Source organism: Sylvia atricapilla, chromosome 18, assembly GCF_009819655.1.
Source record: "Sylvia atricapilla isolate bSylAtr1 chromosome 18, bSylAtr1.pri, whole genome shotgun sequence".
NCBI lineage: Eukaryota > Metazoa > Chordata > Aves > Passeriformes > Sylviidae > Sylvia > Sylvia atricapilla.
Window position 1 is genome coordinate 11,471,000 of NC_089157.1, and position 13,508 is coordinate 11,484,507.

The 13,508-nt window shown below is 49.3% G+C and overlaps 1 protein-coding gene across 3 annotated transcripts in view; it reads right to left on the reverse strand.

Moving 5' to 3' along the window:
- RHBDL3 (rhomboid like 3) overlaps positions 1-13,508 on the reverse strand; it is a 54,079-nt gene that overhangs the window by 13,082 nt on the left and 27,489 nt on the right. For all 3 annotated transcript variants that reach the window (XM_066332421.1, XM_066332422.1, XM_066332420.1), the window contains one exon: positions 5,728-5,886. In XM_066332421.1, coding sequence (XP_066188518.1) covers positions 5,728-5,886 — 159 coding nt within the window. The remainder of the gene's footprint in view (positions 1-5,727; positions 5,887-13,508) is intronic.

Sequence of the window (13,508 nt, forward strand, 5' to 3'; positions counted from 1 at the left end):
AGGCAGATGGAGTCTTATGCTTAGCTTGCTGGGGCGGGGGAACAACCCGGGTCTGAAAGAGCTCGCTCCAAGATTTGTGTAATTGCTAATTAGCCCTGATGGCAAACAAACCTGCTGCATCAGAGCCACTGTCTGTGCTGGCTGAATCTTTGGGACAGAGCTCCAGAGGCTCACTGTGTACACAGGCTGCTGCAGGGGACCTTCTACTGTAACAGCAGCACAGCAAACACAGCAGCCTGGTCCTCCTGAGGGGACTGCTGACTGCTCAGACCACCAGCACCTCCAGCCTCCCTGGGGCAAGCAAGAGATGACCCTCAACAGCACTGGCTTCCAGTTGGATCGTGCTGGTTTCAGATGATATAAAAGAGCCAGCAAAGCACAGAGCTTGTGCTCTCAGTACCCAGGCAGTCAGGGAATTGCTCCGAGCTGCACCAAGCTGCTTAAACACAGTAATCATTGCAATTCCTCCTGTTAATCACTGGAGGAAGGCAAGGGCCATCTGAGGTGATGCCACTGTGACCATGGCACTGCCTGCAGGTGGGAAATGGACTACTGTTCAGCAGAAAGCTCTGCTTTCCTCCTCCCAGAGAGGAAAATAAATCACAGGACCTTTCCCACCCACACAGAAGCTAACGTGGAAGGGACATGAAAATATTTGCCTGGCCTTCTTTAGAGCAAAGGGTATGGAAAGAAGGTCCAGGTTCCCTCCACATGCTGCAGTCTTGGAGTGGTTTTACACCCCGGTGAGATAGGGACACAGTGCCAGGAGTGTGCCAGGTGTGCTGAAAACTCCCACAATCCCACAAGAGGTGGATGAGTGGATGTACTGAGCCCTTGTTAAAAACCAGGCCTCTCAGGAAGGAGGTGTCCTGCTGGTCTCCACCTGCACACAATTGCCCATGGCACCAAGGAGGAGGTGATCCCAAAGGGACAGCACAGCTGACTGCCAGGGCTGAAGCAGACACAGCAGTCCTGGCCCCACTTACATGACCCACAGACCTCTGGATCAAGCTAGGAGGAGATGGGCATGAGGAGAGACAGAGGATTTATCACAATTGCTGCTCTCACCAGTTCTTGATGAGAAGTCTGTTTTGTTCCTCAGACTGACTTTGGAAGACTCAAATCTTCCCAAACAGAGTCTCGCACATGGTCACAATTTGCTGATTCGATTTTGGAATTACATAATATTGGTATTTATGAGCCAAGTATTTAATCATCAGCTGAAAGAACACTAGGCCCATTGTTGGCCTGCACATTATCATGGCTCCAGGAGCCCAGGGCAGCCCACCCCACCTCTCTTCACTCAGTCCTTCTAGGACTTCTGTAATAAGTGTGATATTAGAGCTGCAATTAGATGGGTACAGCAAACAGCATGTGGAGAGAGCAGGTAGCAGTGGGGAGCAGCCCATTCCCTCAGTCCTTCCTGCCTGCAAAATGACATGCAGAGAGAAGGAAATTTCCTTGCAGAAGAGCCCAGCTGAGCTGAGTGGTACCCAGGTGCTGCCACCTGCACCCTTTGGGATCACCCTACCAAAAAACCAAGGCTCAGTGCTAGAGCTCTGCTCAAGGGCTGTGTTTGATACCTCTGTGCAAAAGGAAAATATTTCCTACTTAAATCTGAACCTGTTTTCAACACTGAAAGCACCAACATTTAGAATGAATCTTTGCTGTCAAGAGTAGCACAGTGACAAACTTGGATGAAGTACAAAGCCTTTTGTACTTGGCTACACACATGGCACTCTAAAATTACTCTGGGATAATCTGCAACTTGCAAAGGAAGTTGTTCATCCCCACTGGCAGACCAATTTGTGTTCCTTGGATGTCTGTAATACTTGGCTACCTCAGATAATCAGTAGCCAAGTCATGCAGCATTTCCCAATCTCCAATTTCAGGGCCTGTGTGGGGCACAGTACCCTTTTTATGGTTTTATTCAGCCTCACTCAGAAGGGCTTGAAAAACATGGATTTCTGCCCATTATGTATTGGCATCTTTGAGACTGGTCTCAAGCTATTTTTAAACACATGCAGCTCTGGGACAGGCAATGCATTCAGCTCTCCAGCTCTGATCCTTCAAGACAGGACACTAAATCAGAAGTTAGCACAAGCTTTTTAAAAGCCTCTGCCAGCTCCAGTTTTATAACCCACTTTACTTACAAATGCAACCTCTCCAATCAATTTTGCTTTCAAGAATCACATTTATTTCCTTCCCTCTGCCCACACTTCTACAAAATGCTAATGTGGGTAGAGACAGCTTTTCCCAAAATGCATATCTCAGCATTAGGTTCATCTGTCACAGATGTTCACATCCCCTCGGCCAACTGGTAGCACTTTCCCAAACAGTATCAAAAGGAAAAAGACCCAAATACCAACATTCTGATCTGGTTTGGCCAAGCAGTGGCTTACTCAAGGGAGAGAGAAAAAATAATTAGCCCTGCTCAAGGTTTTATGATTCCTATTAAATGTGCCAGGCTTAGACCGTCCAGCACTTCCAATGGAGAAGGTAAAACACCTTCAAATTTCAAGGTTATTTGAAAGAACATTGCTATGAGGACAAGACCAGCATTGTGGTTCAAAGAACATTGTTACACAGTGCTTCGAAAATGCCAGTTGTTAACATTAAAAATGAGGCAGAATTGGCCTGTCCCTAGAAGCCAGCAAGGCCAGGGAAAGCAAAACAGGTGGTGATTCTTGATCTGGAAAATAAAGGATGTGCGTTTAATTAGTTAATACATTTTGCTCATTACTGAGATGCTACATCAGCATCAAGTTCCTACAAGCCACAGGTAAACATTTTGGTTGGAAGTAGCAATGTTTTGTTTTTCCCAAGTCACACGAACTCTGTCTTAGGGTTTACTCCTTACTGTGAGCCCCATTACAGTTCACAGGATATTAGGTGAAGGAACCCAGGACTGCCAACAGCAACTGCTGTTTAGCCAGAACCCCAGCAAATACCACCTCAGGTATAATCACCTCCTGGCTTGCCTATTCTCTAAAAGCAGCCAAGTGAATTAAACACCATGGTTCATCATCTCCTCCTGTGGCCCACGCTGTTCACAGACAGAATTTTCTCTGGGCACCTCTTTTCTCAATGCTGTGAAGCAATCAGACAGCAGATGCACGAGATGTCTCCACTTGTGCAGGAAACACTTTTGGTACTCTGCACTGTCTCAGACACAGCATAAGAAGCCCCATCTGAAACTGCTTTCTGCAGTTACTATAAACCACAGTGCAGAACAGAAATGAGAATGACTGCAGCACTGTGTTTTACAACTACATGAGCTGAATTTAATACACACAGAGGAGAAGTAATTTCCAATGAGTTGCCTATCTGATCTTTTTGAGTCTTTTCTGTTTGCAGATCACACCAGGAGTTTTCATCTTTTCTGAATTTATTAATTTCTCACTTTATTTCCCGAGTGCTTTCTGGGGTCTAGTCTCATATTTTAAAAGTTACAACTGCATAAATTTAAGCTGCTTTGCTGAGTTGAGAGCAGGCATAGGTATGGATGTTGTTATTAAGGTGAGAAGTCCTATAATACGTTTTTGATGTATCTAGAAGTTCACAAACCATTTTGGACATCACAGGATAACACAGCCTTGCTCCATAGCAGTCCTTAAGCTGGAGATCACAGTGTCTGAGAGAGCAGCAGAGTTCCTGGTGCTCAAAATGATGCTGGAGAAAAGGAAAACCATACAAACAGAGAGCCATGGTTGCACAGCCTCTGGTTTGGAAAAAGGTCAGTGTTTCCATCCCCACACCCAGCACCATCATTTCTGGCAGCAGGTCAACTCTTGCTAAGCTTCTGAAACAGCCAAATTAACCTGAGCCTAAAGCAGAGAGAGCTAATGATCATCAGGCACAAACACGCCCTTAAACACCACCACACTGAGGATTGACAGCTAGGAGGGGAAGGAAATCCCTAATTTCACAGTGATTCTGTATCAACTGTGCTGTTTCTTTCCATCAGGAACTTCAAAGGAAAGTTCAGAAGGCAGGGAAAAGAGGAGCCCTAAAAAAAGTTTGGATATTGGAAATCCATAGAAAGTAGAGAAGTGAGAAGAGAGATGTCATTTGTAAGTAGTTTAATGTTTTGGCATTTGCATTGCCTATCGATTAGGAAGTGCAAAAAATGCAGACAAGGATGGAGGGGCTGAGGACACAAAAATCACTGGCTTCTTTACAGGAGTCACTCAATAGCAGTGAAGGAAATTTGCCATTTTGCAGAACCCACATCAGCTGGTGTGAGCTGGCACGGCCTCCTATGCCCAGAGGAGGGGAATGTCCAAGCATTTCCCCTCCCACTCACCTCTCCTTAGCTGAGCTGCTCCTGAGCCCTGTGGAGTGAGGAGAGGGGAAAAGCCCAGCTCTATTCCTGAGCCTGTTGCTGTGTGCTGGCCAGCCCTAGGCCATTTCCATCAAAGAAATTTGATGATGCCTCTTCCTGCTTCCTCAGTGTTGTGCAGCCCAATTAGTGAATGCTTGCATGGTATTTTGAATATCCCCAACTGTGGAACAAGCAGCTGTTACTATAAATACTCTGCTGATCAGCAAGACCCGCAGTGTTTGTTCTGCTGGAGCTGAGGAAAACCTCACACTGTGTGATCTGTTTGAGAGGTGCTGCATAGATTTGACTGTGTACCTGTTACAAGACAGCCTGGTTAGACATAGCAGGTTTATGTCATTCCAACAAAGTAACTTCAGCTTGACGCTGCCCACAGCCCGATGGAGCTCATGGTCTGGGTCCTGGACAGCTGGGCCATTGTCACACTGTCTGAATAATGTGAAAACAGGTCACAGGCACGACACTTTCTTTCCAAACCAAGAACACATGCGTGAGTGACCATGACAAATGAGGGGATCAAATCCCCACGTTGTCTGCAGAACACACAGAGATGCAAATTACTGTACTCTGCATCAAGGACACATCCAACTTTCCAGAGAAACCTCAGAAATGTCACCAAGTTCCATTCCTCTTCGACTTTGTCACCCTTATATTAGTATTGCATTAAACCTGCTGGGATTCAGATGTTCAGTGACAGAGAAAGAACAAGGCAAAGCCCCTGAATCACCAGTGTCCAGGATATCTTGCAGACAACATTTCTGAGCCATCCTGGGCACCTGACAGCACGTCTGCAATTGTGTTGACTCAACAAACTGCCTTGACAAGAAACTAATTGACTCATTAGTAGAGATAGAGAGGCATCCAGATCATGACTCATGCTCTCTGAGACACCTCACCTGGGAGAAAAGGAACGTGGCCTAGAAACTCTTTATCCCTGTTGCTGTTGATGCATCCAGCAGCACAATGTGACTCCACCCAGCACGTCAACAGAATATTATCTATATTTTTTTTGTCTGGAAGTGGTGAAATCTCTAGATAAAACAGGAGACATCCAGACGGACAGACCTCTGCTTGCAAACACATGGCTCATTATAGCAGCTAGCAACTGATACTGAGAACAAACCCCTCTAAACTAGCAGCAGCCATTGCTTCATGCCCTTACTACAGCTCCCACAGTTCCTCCCCATGCGAATTTGTTTCCCTGGAAAAATCAGGAACAATGTGACTCTTGCTGAAGCGTTCAGTCACCAGGGAATGCCTCAGCAAGTCGGTGCAGAAGGTGATGTAGCAAAGGCTGGCGTTAATAAAGGGAGGGAAGGAGAGACACTGCCCCTCCACAGCCCGTGCCCTGAGCAGAGCCAAGGACTGGCGGCCGGAGCACTCACCAGGTTGACGAAGTCCTGGTAGCAGATCCTCCCCTCAGAGTTGCTGTCTGCCAGGGCCAGCAGCACCTCCAGCTTGTGGGGGTCCAGCTCCGAGCCGTGCCTCTGCAGGAGCGAGCGGAACTTCTCAGTGCTGATGTAGCCAGTGTTGTCAGGGTCAAACTGGGACAGGAGGGGAGAGGGCCACAGTTAACAACCCAGGTTACCACAGCGCTGTCCTCCTAGGCATTCATCACCCGCTGCGGACCCACAGGGAGCCAGGGGCTGCTCTAGGCCTTGGTGACACTTCCCTGCAATCAGCCAGGCACTGAGAGCACCCTGCTGCACAGAGGGTGAGTCCAGCACCATCAGCCACATCACCACCCCATCTCCACCCAAGCTTCAGCTACGTCAGCTCCCTCCACCTTCCTTCCCTCTGCATCATGATTTCTCCTGTCTGTTTTTTATGTCTCTTTCTATCTGCAACATCAAGCAAATCAGAGATGCAGTTTGTGAGATAAAACGCACAGAAAACAGTTTTACTCCTCTATTTCCTAACACAATTGCACCACAGGAATACACCATCCCTCCTCAAGCCCTTTCCATGTTCAGTGTTTCAGACAGTCACCTTTCCAGATCATCTCTACACACGTCTTCACTATGGTAAGTGCTTTCACTGCTGAAGAATTATTTTAAGACAGTTGGGAAAGAAAATCTTCGGACAGGGAGCAAAGCAGATGAGCACCATGTCAAAGTGAAAGTGACAAGGCAGCCACATGCCATTTTGAGAACATAAACCAGAGTCATGAGAAGAAAAGTCCCAGGTGAGACCCGGAGTGAATCCCACTCTGACCAAAAAGCATCACTGTTTTCCCTGAGCCTAACTGGCTGATCCAGAAATGCCACTGATGAAAAGAGACACCTTTACAAGGCTGTCAAAACTGATGACTGCTCCAGTGGCCTCTAGGGCACTCTGTGAGGGGCTGCCAGCTCACAGGGCACAGCCTCAGCCCTGACAAAGCCAGTGCTGGCACCACACCAAGCACGTTGGAAAACCAGTGGCTGCAAGCTGCCAGGCCAGCCTGCACTAGCCCTGGTGCAGTCTGATCTCTACCAGTTCTCTGTTGCTGGGAGAGTCTGCCTTTGATTTCCCAGACTTGGCTGTGAGGACACTGCTGCTCGCTGGCCTCCTTCTGTAGATAATGATATCAAGGTTGTTGGCTGGACTGAATGGCTGTCAGGGGGCAGGGGGATCAGGAGGGAGTCTTTTCATGGAAACATTTGGGACATAATAGGGCCTTGGCAGAGGCAGAAAGGTCCTGACAATCCTCACTCTCTCCCAATGGAGAACAAAAGCTGAACAGGCGCCGGGCCTTGGCTCAGAGGCAGTGACAAAGGCTGCCTTGGCAGGGCACGAGTGGGGAGGTGGGTATGGCAGAAGAGGATCCCTGCCAGCAGCAGGGCTGGCACACTCTGCAGTGAGCAGAACAGCTATAAACCAGACCAGCCTCAGGCACGGGCTGCCTGTTTAAAGACTGCAGTGCCCATGTGCAAGGATCTGGCTCCATCTCCCTCTGGCCTGACCACCTCTGTGCCGTGCTCTGCTCTCCCCAGCTGCCGGGCTGAGGAGGAGCTGTCCAGCCTGAGCAGGGGAGCCCCAGCTCCTTGCTGGAGGAGGGCTGTCTGCCCCTCGGGGAAGGAGCTGCTGGAGCAACTGGATTACACAAAACAAGGCAAACCAAGTGACCTGTGGACAGCCAGAGCTGGGCACTCTCTCCTATTCTCTGCCAAAGGTTGTCCTGCCCTTGTGAAGTGGCCTGGGTGTACCTCCCTGACAGATGGCACCCAGAGCCAAAGGTGGATTTCATCAGCTGTTTACCGTTAAACAAAGGCTTAATATTAATCCCTGGAGAAGTTTAGCTCCCCTATTCCGGCCCACTCTGATGCTTTCAGTTAACAGATCAAACTCCAAAACCAACCCCAGAAGTCAGGGCTTCTGCACTCAGGCTCAGCTCTGGTGAGTTTTGGCCCTTGCTGTGACTCCCAGGCCAGTCTGGGGTGGTGGTGCCCGACCCAGGAAATAAAGTATTATTAGCACAATACCTGGGATGACCTTTCTCAAGGGGAATTTGCAGAGGCTGGGAGATGAGTCATTCAGTGGACGGATCTAAGACCAGCAGCCCCACACAGACTGCTCTGTTCATGCCTGTTTCCCAAAAACATTGGACCTAACCAACATCTTACTTGACTGCACTACTTCAACTGTATCTTGATTCTTAAAATGTCAGAACCCAGCTTGTCTAGGACAAAACCATTTGCTCCTTGAAGGCTTCAGTACCCTTCTACTTTGAGGGCCAAGGTCAGCACCCCAAGGGTGAGGGTCTCCCCATGCCGTGTGCTCAGTGACTTCGTAGGGAAGACCAAGGGCTGCAGCCCCAGGAAACAGCCTTCAAAGGGCAGATGAGATACACAGCTACAGCACACAGAGGACAAAAGAAGTGCTGAGATCACAAACCACTTTTCCCAGACTTTGTTCCGCTTTAAAGCCTTCCAAAAAGAAGCATTTTGTAACCAAGAACAGAAATTACACAACGGCTTCCGAGCTTCAAACCACAAGGACACGCTAATGACTTCAGAGACTCTAGTGCTGGAGCTGATATGTCCTGTCACTCAGGATGCTGCTGTTACTGACTGCAGGCTTCCAAAGGGACAGCTGAAGCTGTGGCAGGGTGATGGCTACAAGGAAATCTGCTTCTTACACCAACAGGCACCAGCATTCCTCCTTCAGCTCACTGAAGTCTTGCTGCTTGCTCCACAAAAATCAAAGCAGTGGTAGAAGGTAGCTGCTGTTTTCTGTGGTGTAATTTGGCTATTGAGTCTCTTCTCTTCTTCCACGTTATTACATATAATTATCTTTTGGCACCGTGTTAATGATAATAATTAGAAATAAGTTTGAAGCAAAACAGTGGATCTAAACAATGTGAGAGTAGGAGATGAGCAATGAACAACAGACATCTAAACTCAAATACCTCAGAGCAGGGCCAGAGCACAGGTTCCATAACTTGGAGCAGAATGCTCTAGCGTCAACCCCAGCTGTAAGAAAGTCCTCTCATTTATGTTTAAACAAATTCTTAATAGTGTGAAATTTGTCTGTAAAAAGCATATAAAAATCTCATCTGTCACCACTCCAAATCCACACCAATACTTCAAACTCTGTTCTGGTATCACAGCTAGACACAGATTCAAGGGGTTGAGCAGGTCCTGCATATCCTGTGTCCCTACACATGGCAAATCACAGACTCACAGAATGTGCTGAGTTCCAATGGACCCATCAGGATCATCGAGTCCTCCATGCTCCATGCAGCTCCTGGCCCTGTGCAGGACAGCCCAAGAATCCCACCATGTGCCCTGGAGCATTGTCCAAACACTTCCTGAACTCGGGCAGGCTCGGTGCTGTGACCACAGCCCTGGGGAGCCTGTGTCAGGGCACAACCACCCTTAGGTATCCAACCTAAACCTCTCCCTGACTGAGCTCTAGCTGCTTCCTTGAGTCCTGTCACTGGGCATAGGAGCAAAGAGACCAGAACCTGCCCCTTCACTGCCCTCATGAGCATGCTGAAGACCACAGTGAGGCAGGTGTCTCCTCAGCCTCCTCTTCTCCAGGCTGAGCCAACCAATGACCTCAGCCATTGCTCACACAGCTTCCCTCAGGACCCTGCATCATCCTGTGGCCTCCTCAGGAGGACACTCTCTAACACCTGCACGTCTCTTTCATACCGTGACGCCCAAAAGCACACACAGCACTCCAGGTGACACTGCAAAAACATGTGCCAGCCCTCCCAGCTCCATCAATTATAAACGAGGCAACTGACCTTAGCTAGCCGCTTCATGCATTTATCCATGAGGATGTCCTCGGGGCCAGGTGTTCCAGGGGCCCAGCCGAGCACCCGGCTCTGCCCGAGCACAGGCAGCGCCCGCGGGCAGCAGAGGGCTGTGCTGAGCCCGGGTCCAGCAGCTCGGGAGCAAAGGGCCCTCGGCACGGCACCACGGCGCCTTCCTCGGGCACCCCGGTACCTGCCCTGGGCATGGGCACCACGGTACCTGCCCCAGGCACCCCGGTACCTGCCCTGCCCTGGGCACCCCGGTGCCTTCCCCGGGCACCCCGGTGCCTTTCCCCGGGCACCCCGGTACCTTTCCCCGGGCACCCCGGTACCTTTCCCCGGGCACCCCGGTGCCTTTCCCCGGGCACCCCGGTGCCTTTCCCCGGCACAGCTCCCTCTGTCTGCCCGCGGGGCCGGCTGACAAGTGCTCAGGGATGAGGAAGCCGCTGCCCCCCTTTTCCCCCAGACAATAGAACGCTAACGGCAATTTCATGCAAGGTTTCCTCCGCATTTCAATGACAATCACCCGTAACTCCCTTGATCCTCCACCAGGCTCTTAAGCAAAAATGTAAATATGTTAATGACCATAGCAGCCGTCTGACCCAGGATCTTAATTCCCTGGCCCAAAACAAGCTGGCTTTCTCCTGTTTTTTCCTTATGTTAGAGGAGACACACCACAAACTAAAGGTCCCACGGCAAAACTACAAGCCAAAAGTAAAGCGAGGGGGCCTCACAAACTGTGATGAAAATAGGAAATTCTGTTGAGGAAAGAAAATGAAATCTCAAATTGTTCCTCTTCTTTAATTAAAGACACGTCAGCCACGGTTGAGTGAGCAAGTAGGGTGGAGGCTGGTACTGCTGCAGATAGACAATGAGTATCTTGGGAAAGCTCAGACATGTCACAGAGCGCAGCCAGCTGCTCCTGTGCCCACGGCAAACAGCCCCCAGGGCACGGGGCAGCTGCAGAGCCAACAGCTCAACTGGGCACACCACCAGGATCCTCGGCTGCCTTCAGCACTGCAGGAACACAGTTTGCTACCACCCAGGGTTTCCTCACTGAAGGGCTTTGTCTCGACATCACCAAAACCACAGTTGTCTTTCCAGTGGGCGAGGCTCCAAGCAACTTCATCTAATTTGAAAATTTGCCTTGAGTTGGACCAGTTCCTTAAAATCTGAATCATTCTAAGGTCCAGTAGTGTCTTCACTCTTGGGAAAGACTGGCCTGGCAATGTCAGGCCTCCTGGCACTGACCCAAGCTCCGCTCCAGACTACAACATTCTGCAAAGAAATTGACCTGATCTTTAGCTCCTCCTCCCTATTATATAGAAATGACAACTCCTGATGCATTTCCCACCAGAAAGGAGCTCTCAACAGTCGGCCTGTCTCTTGTTTGCATGTAGGCCCTTTTCCACTGGAAAGGGACACTCAATTGCATCTCTATCTTTTCCTCTCTAAGGCTCTCAGAAACCCCTCTGAGCTTTGCTGGACGGAACTCAGATGTTAGGTGGCATATTCTCTGCAGTCTAGGAATGTTTAACCATCCTGCTCTCTCTTCCAAAGGTAAGAAGTGCATGTGAGAAACCCTGATGCAGCAGAGAGGAAGGCCAGAGGTAAATGCATATCCCTCCACCCTGAAATCCAGCTTCCCACCGTTTAAAGTCATCCCATCTGAGCTGCCTGAACACAGTGGGGAAACATCACTGCTGCCTCCAGTGACGCACACTGCCTCCTCTGTAAATAATGAATCTACTCACCACTGCCCAGACAATATACAGTGATTAAGGGCTGTCCAGCAGCCCTTTTAGGGCATGTTAGATTGCTTTGACCTGAGGTGAACCCCAGGGCTGCAAACATCACCCAGCTCTCAAAAGCCAGATTGCTTTTAGGCACAGAGGATATTCCCTGAGTGCTCCCAGACACAGCTGCTCCCCGGGAAAGCTGCAGGGAGAGCACGGAGCTGCCCGGCTCAGCACTCCCCTGGGCCACAAGGCATTACCTGGGTTTGGGCAAGTGTCTCTGCATGCAGCACATGGCACAGTGGAGATGGAGGGGCTGGGATAAGATTCCCTTTCCCTGAAGAACAGAATAGCCTGAAAGACCATGTTCATGAGCTACTTGGCCAATCTATAGAGGCATTTCTGTTCTCATTTATTTCTCCTACTGTCTTAGGCATAAAGACAAGGAAGGGACCTACATTACTACCATCTGTTGTTCCCTTCTGCAGAAGCACTCCATCTAAACACAGTGGAAGCACAGATTCAACAAGAATGAGAGAATCACAAGATTCAGGAGTGTGCCACAACTCAGTTCTGAGGCAGACAGGAAAGAGGAGCCAGATTTGATTCTTGGTATTGCCAAGACTGCTGGAGTGAGCCCAGAGACTCATGTGGTGTTGTGACCTCCACAGGTACAGGGTACAAAGCACCACACCTGTGTTTGTGTGATGCAGCACAGTGAGGGCTGTGCAGAACCCAGAATGGGGCTGGATGATGGCTGAAAGGCAAAGGGCACTTGCCAGGCCACCAGGCCAAGCAACACAGGGACACTGTGAGCAGAGATGTCCCTCTGGGGAGGTTCCAGGCGCAGAAACCTATCAAACTTTCCAAAGCCAGCTGGACACCACACTGAACTTGACTCTACAAAGGTCCCACCCCTGGTCATAACTGCCACAGGCCAAGCAAATCCTGCACTTGGAGACTGCAGTAATTTCTGACCCACAGCTTGCAGGGGAAGCCTATCACACTCAGCCAGGTACCCAAATTCATGTTTCAGTCCCCATGCCCATTTTCAATACAACTCTTCCTTATCCATTCTCTGCCTGTGGGTTTCTTGCTGCAAGTCCTTGCTAGGACATTAAGGGAGGACCAGAGGTGAGAGGAGCTCACAGAGTGAGCTTTCAGTCCTCGGGCAGCTCAACACCCCAGCACCCTGAGTGACCCCACTGCCTCTCTCCAATCAGCCACCTGGCAGAACACTTCCAGAAACCAGCCTCTGGTCTCAGCTGGGGAATTACAGACAGTGTTCAAGCGACCCAGAACTAAATTATTCAAAATACACCACTGTGCTGGCTTTGAAACCAGAGCTCCTCCCCAGAAAGCACCAGGGTAAACAGAAGCTCCATTACCAAGAGCACGGCCAGGGAAGGAGAGGCAGCACTGAAAGTGAGGGAGATAATGACATGATTAACGAGACAGCATGGGTGGCAGGAGATGCCCTCCATTACGCCACGAGGCTTAATGCAAAGAGACATGTTTATAGACTGAGCCTTCTCCGGCTTTGCTTCTTCCTGTTTTATTATTTATGGCAGTGCATTAAGACTAATGGAAAGAAGCTGAGGCACTCTAAAAAGTCACAGGTTTTTTTAGGTGAAAATATTATTTTTAATCTTGATCCAGCATTGGGCATGTTGCACAGTGCTCCGTGGGCAGTTGTCTCACTGCAGTAACAGGCTGGGCAGGCTGGGACCCGGCCTGTGAGTCCTGTGTCCAACAGCACCAGCCCAAGCTCTGTGCCATCTCTCAGTCCTGAGACTGTGGACAAGATGAACGCAACGAGAGACCACCTAGTGATTGGTGTCACTAAACTCACCTGAAAACATTTTCTTAAATTCTGAGGCAAGCGGTTAATAACTTTGCAGAATTGCTTGTTAGCACTGGCCCCAGCATTCTTAATGTATGAAGGCCCAATCTCTTGCTCTCCCTTTTGAATTCCTCTAGTTTTTAGGCCTCCACACTCTCCTGAAGCAATGAGTTCTGCAGTCTAGATAAAATAAACCCCACTTTTCATCTGGATCGTGTAAGGCATTAAATATCAAAAGCTGAAAACAGCAATATCCATAGTATCATAAGACACGTGATATTCTCATTCACCACCACATAATTATTGTTTATGTGGCTTTAGACATGTCTGACTGAAAAATCTCTA